At 36.1% G+C, this 15,333-nt stretch overlaps 1 protein-coding gene across 2 annotated transcripts in view; it reads right to left on the reverse strand.

Moving 5' to 3' along the window:
- The window catches only part of PLCB1 (phospholipase C beta 1), a 667,363-nt gene that overhangs the window by 120,406 nt on the left and 531,624 nt on the right, over positions 1-15,333 (reverse strand). For both annotated transcript variants that reach the window (XM_044748183.2, XM_044748184.2), the window contains exons 18-23: positions 15,079-15,203; positions 11,090-11,244; positions 8,006-8,170; positions 6,627-6,726; positions 4,622-4,726; positions 3,486-3,595 (exon numbers count right to left, since the gene is read on the reverse strand). In XM_044748183.2, the coding sequence (XP_044604118.1) occupies positions 3,486-3,595; positions 4,622-4,726; positions 6,627-6,726; positions 8,006-8,170; positions 11,090-11,244; positions 15,079-15,203 (760 nt within the window). The remainder of the gene's footprint in view (positions 1-3,485; positions 3,596-4,621; positions 4,727-6,626; positions 6,727-8,005; positions 8,171-11,089; positions 11,245-15,078; positions 15,204-15,333) is intronic.

A 15,333-nucleotide genomic window follows, 5' to 3' on the forward strand; every position in this document is an offset into this window, starting at 1 on the left:
TGAGTTAAACGCTGTAACCTCATGAGAGTACCACTTGGGATTTTTTGCCGTTGGGTTATTTTACTGGAGAAATTCACACCAGACCATAGGAACTTTCTCTTTCCCAATAATTAAATGCCATTGAAGATGCCCATGGTGCCAGAGACTGAATTAGGAAATATTTGTAAACTGTTTTAGATAAATTTCAGCTCACTTATAGGAACACGAGTCTGACAACTTAAAAAGAAGGCCTCCTGGAGTAAATAAAATGTTAGTATTACCAAACAACTCACCCTCTTCAACATCAAAATGACCACGAAGGCCTCTCACACACCTGCACTTATATATGCATATGTGGATAATAAAGGGAACTCTTGAGAACAGAAATTTTGGCCTTGAATGAAAGCAGCCTCTGTATCTTGGAAGTTTTGGGTTGAGGAGATATGTATTTTGGCCAGCCACTGTACAAACTAATGAAATAGAACCCACATATTTAAACCTAACTTGTTAGAGAACAAATTCTGATAATATCCAAGTGTTTTAAAGGGAGAAATGTTGACATTTGATTCAACAAAAAAATTCAATTCAAAGGATGCTACTATTTAAGGTGAAGGTCTTATATTCTGTTCTCAGTCATCCAGGTGACCTGCTATAGAGGATGGAAAGATGAATGAAGGGCTAGTCCTAGTTAAAGGTTACTAGAAAATTACAGCTTTGTTATTGAGGTAGTGTGATGTAGTTCAGTTTAGACCCTTGGTACTCAATGTGTGCTCTGTGGAAGAGCATTATCCCATCATCTGGGGCTTGTTAGAGATGCTGAGCCTCAGACCCCACCCCAGATCCACTGAATCAGGAGGAGCACTTTATCACGATGTCCTGGTTTGCACATAAAACTTCTAGAAGTGCTGGTGTAGGACATGAGTTCTGGAGCCAAGACTGGATGGATTTCGATCTCAACTCTGCTCCTTACTAGTTGCCTGGCACAGGACAAGGAATTTAACCTCTTGGTGCCTCAGTTTCTTCATCTCTTAAATGGGAGTAATAATAGTAATTAAGACATAGAGATGCTTTAAGACTTAAGCGTGTTAATACATTAAAGGGCTTAGAAGAGTGCCAGGCACATGGTAAGCACTCAGTAGAATGTTTCTGCCCTCTTTGATGTGGTAAAACAAGTCATGTTCGAATATTGCATTCAGATATTAGTGATACCGCATAATATTTTGTAATCAATACATTGGATGTTTACTTTTTTCTCTTTACAGGTGTACTTTAAAAATAGAAAATAAAAAGTTTTACTGATGTCCCATTGGGCATCTCTACAACCACATTAAGGTACTGGGGCTGTGAAACATTTTTAAAAATTAAGAATTTTTGTCAAGAAAAAAATATATACGTAGAAAACGTGCTAGAAGGGTATAGACCAAAAATGTTAACAGTATCTGCAAGATTACTTACGAACTTTTTTGTTTCTTTTGGTTATGTTTTAAAATTTTTTATATGAACTTTTATTTAGAGAAATAGCTATAAATATTATAAAGCCTTTGTTATGATTCAGATTAGGCAACTTTATTAACCCACCACCCTAAACAATGACTTTAAAAAGACAAAATAAGTCCAGCAACTCAAATCTCTGTTGTTTCTTAATTTCCAAATTATATATATATATATGAAGTTTATATAGTACCTTAGTACTATACACATCTATCTATCTATCTATATACATACAGATATAGATATATGTTGGAAATATATGTATATAAACAACTTTTCACATGATCTGAAACAAATGTCTATTGTTCAAAGTATGGGGGAATTTTCAACTTTACTACTTATTTGGTTTGCAAATTACTCTACGAAGATAACTTATTAGACTATTACAAATCTGGGAATATTTTGCAGTCGAATGAAGTCTTTAATTTTCAAATAGGAATGACCTTTCTAGCCACCAAGTTAAAAGGATTATACTAAAAAAGTCTTTGCTGCTAAAATAGTGTCTCCAGTGCCTGCCATGTCCTAGATCGAATTTTCTTTTGAGAAAACCACAGCTACTTATTTTCGGTGGCCTCATTCAAACAAACTTACATTATTGCAAGACAAGATAAAGGGCACACTGGTGTTCAAAGGTGTGAAATGACTTTTCTTTCCTAGCATTACATGGGAAGGGCAAATGATTTTTTTTTTGTCGAATTTCAAAAATGAGGTCAGTTAAGTGTTTAGACATTTCAAAGGAAAAAAGTTGTATTTTCTCTGTTAGACCATATGGAATCTATGATCAATGCCTCTAAAATTATTTCTAAAACTGAAAATGTTCAAATATTCTCTAAGTTTATCTAACATTGTACATTTACTAAAAATTCTTTCTGTTCACCATTTTTAGAGGAGAAATAAAAATAAAGTTGATCTAAAACTCTACTTCGGTAATTCTATACCCATTGGTATTCCATTCTCCCCAAATAGGTTTTTGATATGTGATGTCTGGTGCAAAGTGAAGGCTTTTGAAATGACACCAATGTGTGAAAAGACCCGTGCAATGTCAATGGCCCTAGGTCTCCCACTCCTTAGAATGACCTTTTTTGCCATCATTAGAGAAATGGTCTCTCTGAGGCACCATTAGCAAAATGTTCCATGACGAGATTTTAGCTCAATTGCTGTACTGTATAAGCTGAAACTGGTAGTGTCTTAAAATGTTCTTTTCAAATGAGTGCTTACTCCTTGGAGAACCTGGCCAAGAAATAGGTAGAAGTTGATGACATGAAAAGTATTGTTTCTAAATAGTGACAATACATGTGATTTTACTTGAAATGCATTCTTTGAACTTCTGTTTCTTAGAAAATAAAATATATCAAGTTGATTAAAGAGTTCCTGCTTTCTAATTAGAGAAGAATGCTATTAGTAGTAATTTTATTATGTCTACACAAATTACACTTCTAATTTTTCTAAACCCTTCCTTAATTATTTTTTGCATTGTGACATGTAATTTGGAATAATATACCGATTATTTTGGGAATATATATTATAATACATAAATATACAATTTAATAATAATAGTAAATGGTTTATTCCCCGCACCACACCAGGTATTGTGTTAAGTACTTTATGCATCGTAAGAAATCACAAAAGCACTTTTGAAAATCTTGCACTTCAAATTTAAAGACAAAGGAAAGTACTAAATGACTTGATGATCATCTTCTTTTCTAAGTGCCTTAATCACCTTTAATCAACATGAAATCACCTAGAAACCTTCACCTGAAACAGTAACATATGTACTGTTTAAGGGGGTCACAAAATAAGACAGATGCCAGTAGTGGCCACAGAATGCCAGAAGAGAATGAAGTATGAAAAATTCAGTCATCTAGATGTTTTGTGACATGATGCTGAACTCCAACAAAGTGTTTTTCCAGTGTGCTGTTTTCTTCTCCTCAGGTGTGATGTTACACAGGAAAAGCCAGCAACTAGGTGTAGAAACCATGCTTAATGCCATGCATAAGATTAGAACACTCTCTCACCTCTTTCTTCACTTCTTCTTCATCTTCCAGTGTCAAAGCAGCCAGTTGCTTAGCTCTCTGCTCCATCAGATTCACATAGCGGATTGGATTTGACAAAGCTTCAATCACATCTAAAGAGAGGAGAGACATTTTAAATCAAAGGTACTGGAGGTATTGATTATCCACCATCCATCCATCCATCCATCCAACCAACCATCCATTCATCCACCCAGCCATTCACGCATTCATTCATCATCCATCTACTCGCTTATCCATCCACCAATTCATCATCCAAATTCCATTCTTCCACCTACCCAAACAACTATCCACTCATCCATCCAACATTTTGGAAATGGACAAGAGTCAGGACTCTTTGCTGAAATCTCAAGAAGAGAGAACTTAAGTGAGGTCAGCTCTGAGAGACAACCTGGACAGCCTCCTACTCAGGATGCCTCAATACTCCAGATTCTTTAGTTTCTTTCTGAGGATTCCTTCACTCTAGCAATGGCCCACGTACTTGTACTATTTGGCCCAAATGATGTTTAATAAGTGGAGACTTTTCACATAAAAAGGCTGCTTTCAAGACTGTCAAAACAACCCAAAGGTTTGGCAATATGGGTTTCATTTGCACATGGCACTAGCTAGCTGGAGTGAGTTATGGCTGCCATCTTTGGATGGGGCATGTGCTCCAAGTTTGCCATAGTCTCCACCACTCCCCAGTACTTACACCCTGGCCAGTTAGCAGTATAAGCATTTAAATTTATGATTCCTGGTTGACATCGTCATAAGTTGGTTCCTCTAAACTTAGGATTCCAACCATGAAAAGGATCAGAGTTCTAAAACTGGCTGAAGGCAAATTCATTGTACAGGCCTAGATAGACTGTTGTAGGACCAGATAGCATGGTTTAGGAAGTGCTGGGCCCTTGAGAGTGAAAAAACATGCTCAAAACTTTATTGGTACTTAAATTAAATTAAATAATTAAATTAAAATTCATCCACAAAGCCTTGAGCAATCTACCTCTAAACATACATACAAAAATAGAGGTGATTCTGAGACCAGAATCTCCTGCCTTTGTTTGGTCCAGTTTTGCTTCCACTGAGCCACAAAAATATGGATGACCCCAGATGGAAATATCTCTTTGAGTTATGCTGTTTACCTGCATATGTATCTGGGACATAGTCTTTCACCTCTATGTAGACAAAGACAGCTGGCAGCATCAGAGGCTGGTTCCTCTCATTCCTCAGAGAGATGTAGTGATAGCCTGGAGGGTGACAACAATACTGTGTATCACATTTTCTTCACAATGTTAGTTATAACACAGGAACACCTATGTGATGGAGGTGTTTATTTTAGGTGACTTTGGATGACAAACAGAACACTTCTTTCTCATTTTAATCACATGGTTTTGAGTGATAAGGTATTATTTTTCTCATCAGACAGGAAAACAATGTCAATTCTAATTTTTTCCATTTCCAATCATGTTTTTCTCCACAAAGAGAATTCAAAACCATATGTCATAACAACTCACTATCAAAAAAACAAACAAGCTGATTAAAAAGTGGGTGGAGGACCTGAACAGGCATTTTTCCAAAGAAGATGTACAGATGGCCAGCAGACACGTGAAAAGATGCTCAGCATTACTAATCATCAGGGAAATGCAAACCAAAACCACCAAGAGATATCACCTCACACCTGTTAGAATGGCTATTATCAAAAACAACAAATAACAAGTGTTGGCAAGGATGTGGAAAAAAGGGAACCCTTGTGCACTGTTGAAGGGAATGTAAACTGGTGCAGCCACTATAGAAAACAGTATGGAGGTTCCTCAGAAAATTAAGAATAGAACCACCATACAATCTAGCAATTCCACTTCTGGATACTTATTCAAAGAAAATGAAAACACTAATTCTAAAAGATATGTGTACCTGCACATTCATTGCAGGGTTATTTATAATAGTTAAGATATGGAAGTAACCTAAGTGTCTGTTGATGGATGAATGGATAAAGAAGATGTGGTATACACACACACACACACACACACACACACACACACACACAATGGAATATTACTAAGCCATAAAAAAAGAATAAAATCTTGTAATTTGCAACAACATGGATGGACCTAGAGTGTAGTAGGCTGAGTGAAACCAGTCAGGCAGAGAAAGACAAATACCATATATTTCACTTATATGTCGAATCTTGAAAACAAAACAAGCAAAGAAATCAAAACAGAAACAAACTTATAGATGCAAAGAACAAACTGGTGGTCACCAGAGGGTAGGGACATGGAGGGAAGGATGAAATAGGTGAAAGAGATTAAGAGGTACAAACTTCCAGTTATAAAATAAAATAAATAAGTCATGAGAATATGACGTACAGCATAGAGAATACAGTCAATAATATTGTAATAACTTTGTATAGTGACAGATGGTTACTAGGCTTGTTGTGGTGAGCATTTTGTAACGTATACAGATGTGAAATCACTATGTTGTACACCTGAAATTAATATAACATTGCATGTCAACTATACTTGAATAAAAAACAAAACACCAACAAAAACCCCCACAAAACCGTATGTCATAGCTTGAATTATTTGTTCAAATTTGTCCCCTAAACATGATTTCTTGACTTGAGGCTTGGCCATGCACTTCTGCTTTGGCCAACGGGATGTTAGTGATGTGGTCCAAGCAGAAGCTTAAAACACATCTGCAGAGTCACTCTCGCTCTTATGCATTCCGGTGGGCCATCATGAGAAGTCCATAGTGTGGGCACCACTGCCCCTTCAGTCAGGGCCCCCTAAATGAGCACGAGAGGAACAGACCTAACCCCAGCCCACAGCCTCAAACACAGCTACATGACTGAGCCCAGCCAAACCCTGCCAACCCACAGGCCCATGAGCATGAAGGTGAAACGCTTATACATCACTGAGTTTTCAGATAGTTTGTTACGCTTAATTATTTTGGCAAGAATTGATTGATATACCATAGCATGTCACGAAAATGTGACACTGCCAGATTTAAATAAATAATCTTATAGCCCTTGTTACATAAGAACACGACAAAGCAGCATATAGCTTCCTAAATCTTTCTTTAATAATCATGTAAGCAGCGATGGCTTTCTTTACAACTTTGAAAACAAGTTTCTCACCACTCTATCCATACCTGGTCGAATTGCTTGCACTGGCAAGATCCGGTGACCGATACATTTGCCTCCTTCTTCATAAACTGCTATCCTCAAACAGGCCAGAGAAGGAAGGACCACCTTATAGGGACATTAAGGATGCACGTAGTTATAAGAACAAGCAGGTCCAAGAAAGAATTAGAAAGGTAAATAGTCAAATAGCCCTGCTTCCCTAAATCCAAATAGAAGTTTCTACTTAGCTAATTGATAAGAAGTTAAGTTGCTGCTCTATAATTTTGATTTTCAAAAGGAGAAACATTACCACAGATACAGCTTCATCTATGTTCTCTCACCTTGTCATAATGAGAAGTTTGCTCAGTACATAGACGATTTTCTTTCGACGTGAACATTCTCAACAGTTCTATGTTCAAACACAGCTAGAGGTCTTATCACTATCTGAGCCTTCACTATTATATTTGCAAAGCAAATTGCTTTTACATTTTCAAAACAAAAGCAGGAAAAAAAGGGCTTTCAGGATAGCTTTCAAAATGTGATTGCTTTATAAATATGTAAATTCCCAATTAGGCAACAAGTAATTGCTCATTTTTTTCCCTCAACGTAAAACGTGGAGTAAACAGTTACATCCCAGGTCAAGAACATGAGACCAATTGTATCCTTAAAAATTTATTTTTGATAACAACAGCAAACTAACATTTGACTGTTTTCAACGTGCCAGATATTTTCTAAATGTTTTTAATGTATTAGGGAATATTTATAATAACCCTCTGAAGTGGACCCTGTCATTAAATCCAATGAACATATGAAACAAACGAGCACAGAGATGTTTATCATAGATATTCTCTTTGCAGAGGCTGTCTTTGTAGATATTTTGGCCAGATAACAGCAAAGGGTAGGTAAGAAAGTCTGCTCTATTTTCTATTGGACTTGTCGTCATGTTTTGTGTGATAAGCATGTCTGAAGACTTGATTTTTGGTGAAGGCAGAGAGAAGGCCTAGTCGAATGCAAATGTTTTAACTCTATCAGAATCTGGACAAGATAGAATGACTGCCAGTGGCTAGCGATTCTGAATTTAATTAATATTATTCTTGACTTCCCACTCTACCTCATTTGAGTGACAATGCAAACATATTATCACTTGTATTATGAGAGGATGTGAATTAAATTAATAGGTTATTCTGTTCTCCAAATGAGGTATACTAGAATTGATTAACAATACAATTCTAAAAATCCAAACAAGTGATTCACAGAGATCTTGAATAGTTTTCAAGATAGCTTTGAAAATGCTATTGCTATTTAAATCCCCAAATTAAGCAGCAAATAATTGCTCGTTTAATTTTTTTCTCAGTGTCAAACACCTGGGATATGCAGTTACATCTCATGTTAAGGACACAAGACCAACCTTTTTGAAGACAATGGGTTCTTCTTCCCAGACGGGATTGACAGCGTTTCCTTGTGATGTCTTGGTCTTGAATGCCTTCCTCCTTGTGTCCACCGGCAAACCGAACATGTCCACTTCTACGTAAGTCCCAACTTTCTTATCAGAAAGAAACTGACCGGAAATAATCTAGAACATAACAGAAAAGGAACAGTAAATGAATAACCACGATATAGGAGAATACTTTAAGGAGGGAGAAATGCTGATGGTGGATACTGAACCATAGTCAAAATGACACAGAAGCAAGAGTAGAAATATGATTTCTCTTTTGGTTAAAGAGTTGGTAGAGGAATATTGAAAATGCTGAGGTTAGAAGGAGTCAATTAACAAGAAAAAGTTGTATAGGAGGAAATATATGAACAAATATCGAGAGTCTGATGAGACCGAGGCTTTTGTAGTTATGATACATCTATTAAATGTTAAAGATGGATCTTTAGAGTCAACTGAGTATAAAGGTTTTTCAAATACTTAAAAATGTTACAAGATAAAAAGTATCATTTTAGCGTGATTGTAAATGAAATAAAAAGGTCATTTGAGAGTACAAATTTAAAGCATAATATAGTAGAAACTCTAGCATTTAAAAAATTTCCTCTTGTTTCTAAAATTCAACTTGAAGGAGTTGTTGGAACTCCATGCTATTCCAGTTCTCAGAGTTGTTGCACTTTAAATAAAAAGCCACAATAGTGATAAAAAAACCAAACCAAATATTCATGTTAAACTATCAAGCCCAGTTTATCAGCACCCATGACCAAAACCGAGTTTTAGCCATCCACACAATTGCGTGTATCCTTTGTCTGGCCATAAACCTAATGGATCACATATTCACAAAATGTCTCCCATGTCTGCCTCTTTTTCTAATCCAGTTTTCAGAATCTGAGGGATTCTCAGGTGTTGTAAAGGTTACTGGAGGCAAACAAGATGTCCTGCTTTAACACCAGAGAGGGGAGCAGAGGAAAGAGGTGCTGATGGAGCAAACCTGATGAACCTGGGTTGTCTGGTTGACAAAGCTGCCGCTGGCCAGGAGCTTTCCGAGCTCAAGTCCATGAAAGGGGACAGAATTACTGTTCCAAGATCATGACTGGGCCAGAAATTGGATACAATGGTGGCCTGAGAATGGCCATTAGTTTCTGAGTGTGGCCAAAGTTAGCCATATGCTGATGTGGTCAGGAATTCCAAACAACTTCAAGAGAAAGCCATGAGGAAGAGGCTGTCTGAATTTGCCCAGGACTACTCATTTCTCCTGAATGTTCTCTTTGGCCTGAGTGTATGGGACTTGCCAGCAACAATCTCTTTGTTTATCATGAGATTCTACATGAGGACAACTTAGCAGACATTTTACAGCATGTTTGAAACTTCCGAGTTACGGGAGTCACGCTGGGAATTCAGATGCACAAAGATTTTGTGTGCTTAAGGTGTTTGATTAAAGCAGAAGTCCTTGAGTAAGTTATGACACTAACCCTCAATGTTCTCATTAGTAAAAAAGGATGGTGGAACACCATGTGACCTCACAGGTCATTCTGGTCCTACAAAGTCTATGTCTGAGGATCAAAACCAAGGCACCGCGGGATGGGTGTGAGCCTCTTCTTGTCTCTAGCTGTAATGTTAAAGGCAGACCTCTACTGCAGGGTGGCTGTCCATTCAGAGGATACTAACATCTCTAGAACAGTGTCTCCGTTCTGGGCTCAGGCAGCAGTTTACACTCGTTGGAACTCAACTGTTTCCCCTCAACTTTCTTTCCTGACTCTGCGTCATTTTATGATCCCTGACACTGTCGCAGTGGAATTTTCAGGAAAAAATAAATAAGCAGACACACATGTACAAAGCAAGATGAATCGGCAAACAAGGACAAAACATTATTAGTTTGACCCGACTATCACAACCATGGACAAGGATTCTAAAAATAACGTTTTATCAGTGTGTGATGCTGAGGAGTTTATCTTAGTCAAACTTGACAGGAATGAAGCATCCTCAGCTGAAAGCAATTTCCTAAAATAAATATAATCTTGAAGCTCTAATGCTGCCAGCTCCACTCTTCAGATATACAGTGTGAAATAATTTCAAGAGATAAAATTGCGAGACCCTTCATTGAAATTTTATTTTTAATCTTTGATATAAAGTGACATAAATTTTAAAGTAAAAATGGGCTCAACAAGCTTAGGGTAGCTATAAATTAATGAAACTGTGACGGAGCATTTTTTTAACACAGTTCTTTATATGCCTTTGGTTTAGGGCCAATCAGAAAATTGCATTTCTGTCCAATAAAAAACTTTTCCTAGTTCTACAGTTATCCAGTTAAACAGAAAAGAAATGAGACTTTAAACAAGTAAATGAAACTCAGCTACAACCACCAAAAGCTTAGAGAATTCCCATAAAAAGCTCTTCATAAAAATGATTTCCCATTCATAGTATTAAAAATATTTTCTCACAGCTAAAAAGAAATGGTATCTGCTGTAACATTAATTTCAAAGACTGCAGAAATCATTTGGAATTAATTTTTTAGGGCCAGAAGCATGTTTATTAAGCAATTCTTTTATTTAATATCATCACTCTGCGTTTTAAATGCCTGAATACGCTGATAAGAGTTTTGAAAGCCACACTATGGTAACTTGAGACTTGTATTCAGTATTTCACAATTTGTTGAGAGAATACTTTTTTCCTCTAATTTTTCTCAGTGTGGATATTTTTCTAGAACTAATGGGAAATAAAAAAAGACCAGATGATTTCTCCAATATGGGTCACTAATTTTTGTGGTGAATTTCACGGTGGGATATTTACAACAAAAGAAAGGATTGGCCACGGTGAATCTCACCAGCTTGTTTTATTGATTTAGGGGCTAATTTTTATCCTGTTAAAAAGTGGCGCTCAGTCTCTTTATCTCATACATGTGCCTTCTGAAAACTACTAATTCGGATTCAGTCCTTAAAGAAAAAAGTGCATGAAGGAAATGAAGACTTTGCTGGCAACTAAATTTTTAATGACTAAACTACGCAAAATAGGCAATGTTCAAGACTCTTGTTTGGCACAATTTTATAATAGAGGTGTACGTACCTTAACAGATAAAGTGTTGGCCACTATCCCATCAACGATGCCTTCAGTGAATGGATCAAAATGCTTATCAGGTCTCCTCATGAACTCTGGCTTTAATCTGTAGCCACTCTTCCCGTTGTATTCATACATCCCCATATTTATTTGCATAGCCAGGTCTGAATATCAAAGATACAAACCTTATTGTCACTGTATTAATATTTGGAGCAACAAGTAACATTGTATTACAGTCCACTTTTTTATTTTTGGTGAGGAAGATTGGCCCTGAGCTAATACCTGTTGCCAATCTTCCACTTTTTGCTTGAGGAAGATTGGCCCTGAGCTAACATCTGTGCCAATCCTCCTCGACTTTGTATGTGGGATGCTGCCACAGCATGGTTTGATGAGCAGTGTGTAGGTTCGGCCAGGGATCAGAACTGGCGAACCCCGGGCCACCAAAGCAGAGGAGGCAACTTAACTACTACACCACCAGGCCAGCCCTGCAGTGCACTTTTGTTCCCATTTTAAAAAGGAATGTTGATTCATTGTAGAAACTTAGGAAACACAGATAAGAAAAAAAAAATTGAGCTGTAAGCTCCAAATCCAGAGATAAACCACTGCTAACAGATTGATGTGTATTCTGTTTTTCTACTTCAAATATATTTTGAACATGCAATATGTCCATTTCATTAAATATTTGTCTGCTTTAATTTTCACTGCCATATAAAATTATTTTGCACAGATATATTTGAATAAATGTTACACCAGGCCCCTCTTTGGGCTCATTTACAGCTTTTCTAATTTTTCACCATTACATACAATGTTTTGATGAATAGCGTTGTGGTGAAATCTTAGAAGCCATCATTAACAATATTCTTAGGAGTGAAATTTCTGGGTCAAAAGATGTGCACATTGGAAAAGCTTTTTGACAAGTCTTGCTAAAATGCCCATGAGAAAGTTTAAACCACTTTACACTCCTCTTATCCACGTTTTTGAGAATGGACTTCCCCACACCTCACCAAGAGTGGATGCTACAGTTCTTCTTTTTTTAATTTATAAGAAAAAAAGATTTCCTTTTTAAAATTTGAATTTCTTTGATTATTTACCACCAATATCTAATTACACATTGACCTGTTTCTAATAGACAAAGATTACTGGTCAAAGTTTTCCTATGACTCAGTGTATGAAATAAATGTCCACACTAATTGCAATTGCTAAGGTTAAAAAGACCCCAACATTTTAAAGTCTTAAGGAATCTGGGAAGGTGTCGTTTGTTCCAGATTGTCTGAGTCATGACTCATCTGTATTTAGGTGGATAATAAAGAGGTGATGATAGAATTATTTCAAAGTTCCAGGTACAAATCATCTTTAGAGTAGGGAAAATAAGTACAATTTTATCTCTCATTTTATTAAGCTGTTATAACTTTGATACTAAAATTGGACAAAGTATCAAAAGACCAAAATGATGGACCTATCGTATATGAAAAAAATTAACTCCAGAAGCCCAAAAAATTACATTAGCAAATCATAAGTTCTGAAAAGTAATACAAAGCAAGCAAGTAGAATTTATAGCAGGAACAAAAGGATAATTACATATTAGAAGATCTATTCACATAACTTATCACGTTTACTCACAAAAGAAGAAATGAACATATAATCATCCCAATAGGTGTCAAAGAGACATTTGATAACGTTCAACATAAATTCCCAAAACACTTTTAGTTGATTAGGACAAGTGTGTGCTCCTTTAATGTGTGAAAGAATATCTGTCTGAAAGTCACAGCCAGCATCTACTCAATGTGTCACAATGATGAGATTTTCGTTAGTGTCAGGAGGCAGAGAAAGGTGCCCAGTCTTCATGCTATTATTTAGTATTATTCTAGACTGGTCAGTGCAAAGTACTAAGACAGGGGGAAAAGTTAGGATGTGATTAAATTATTGTGATTGTGTATCTGAAAAACCTGATAGAATCTACTGGCAAAACAGGTTATTATAAGAGCTTAGGAAGATGATCATTTATAAAATAAATATATGAATATCAATATCCAGAAACAATCTGTTAAAAATATAATGTTAGGGGCCGGCCTGGTGGCGCAGCAGTTAAACGCGCACGTTCCGCTTCAGCGGTCCGGGGTTTGCCGGTTTGGATCCCGGGTGCAGACATGGCACCGCTTGGCAGGCCATGCTGTGGTAGGCGTCCCACATATAAAGTAGAGGAAGATGGGCACGGATGTTAGCTCAGGGCCAGTCTTCCCCAGCAAAAAGAGGAGGATTGGCAGCAGATGTTAGCTCATGGCTAGTCTTCCTCAAAAAAAAAAAAAAGAAACAACTTATAAAAAAGAATTTCATCTAAGGAGACTAGACCACTAATGAAGAAAGTGATTTTGCTGAGGTACTTAATATAACAATTTTTTAAGTAGAGAAAAATGTACTTCCTATGATAAGAAAACTGAAAATTAAAAGGTGTCAGTTTTCTTCAGATGAATTTATAAATTTAATGTGATTTTAATCAAAATCTTATTTTTTTCAATGGGGGAGAAGGAAACGTATTAACAAACAAACTAAATTCATTTGGAGCAGGAATCCCACTGGCAATGGCAAGAAAAGAACTGCAAATTAATAGCAATGAAGGAGAATTTCCACTTCCAGGTATTAAACCATATTATAAAACATTATAATAAAAACAGTGAAGTATTGGCTCCAGGAGGCAGGTAAATTTATTAAAGAAAAAGAATATAAGTTGAAAAAATGGGCTAAAATTAACAACAACAACAAAAGGCTACATCTATTAAGCTTTACTTCTAGTTCAGTATAAAAAAGGGTTGATGTCTTATTGAAATTATATACCAAAATTAAATTTGGATGGATGAAAGGGTTAAATGACAAATAAAAAGGAAACCATGGGAGAAATAGGGAGTAAATAGGGATCCGATCCTGAGGTGGGGAGGCTGTAATCACAAAAGTAAACCAAACGTCCATAAAACAAAACATTAATCAACCTGAGCTCAAAAAATAAATATAGAAAGTGCTGTTATAAATGAATAGGAAAACTGACAATAGTCCTGAATAGGGCCTTCATAAAAGCAGAAATATAAAAATCAAAACACACATTTAAAATGTTCAACCTCAATAACAAAGACATGAAATTACAACAACAGTGATGTAGCATATTTTGTTTGAAATTTTATTATTATTATTTAATGATAATACTTAACCAAGACCTCAAATGAGAGGGGACATCTCATGTCATACCTTGCTGATGGAGGAGAAATCTAGTGAAACACGTTGATGGACAATTTGGCTTTATGCACAAAGGTTCTTAATACTTTCACATCTTTTAGCAGAGTAATTCTGTTTTAGGAACTTTTCCAAAAAGAACATTAGGAGATAGACTTGACAATTTATATTCAAGACCATTCTCAGAGCATTACTTATAGTCTAAAAAATTCCCTAATGTCCAGTGATAGAAAATGGTTTTAGTGAATTGTAAAATATGCTTAACATACAGCTATTAAAATTCATGCTTCTGCATAGCATTTAGGTGTGTATATATATATATATATATATATATGCATATATATATTTTTAAACAAGGAATTAAGTGAAAAAGCATGTATATACATAGCCAAAAAAACTTACAGATTACAAAGCCAAAAGTTAACAGTGTTGAATCTCTGAGTGGTAGCATTCCTGGCAGTTTTATCTTTTCTTTATACTTTTTTGAATTTTCCAAATTTTCTATAATAAATACGTATTACTTTAAAAAGTATAAAAATTTTGTTTGAAAATAATGCAAAACCCGTGGAAATGAAGACTTGTTTACAAACTATTGAAGACAATTTCTCAATTTTCAAAATCCACTTTGTTTTGCACTATTTCCTTCCTTGAAATTTGCTTTTATTTGTTTTTTCAATCAAGTCTGGCCAAGTCTTTTTTCCTTGGGAATGGTTTCTGGACACTTGGGAATGTGGCTTTATAACAGAAGGGAAACGACCATTAATGGTGTTACTTACCCACTGTTTGGAAATTAAGGGCAACCATTTGGCAACCTGCGTTCCAGAAGAGCTGAGGCATGTAGTTGGACGAATCCACGCGTGTCCCTTTTGGATATATCCTGCTAAGCTGCATTTTGTTATATCTGGACCATCATGTTAAGTAGTGAATACAATTATAAAAATAATTAGCCAATGATATTAACTGAGAGGCCACCTTCCATCTTTCTCCATCAGGGAAATGAACTAAATGTTGATGATCTCATGGGGCTAGTG

The sequence above is a fragment of the Equus asinus genome, chromosome 15, assembly GCF_041296235.1.
Source record: "Equus asinus isolate D_3611 breed Donkey chromosome 15, EquAss-T2T_v2, whole genome shotgun sequence".
Lineage (NCBI taxonomy): Eukaryota > Metazoa > Chordata > Mammalia > Perissodactyla > Equidae > Equus > Equus asinus.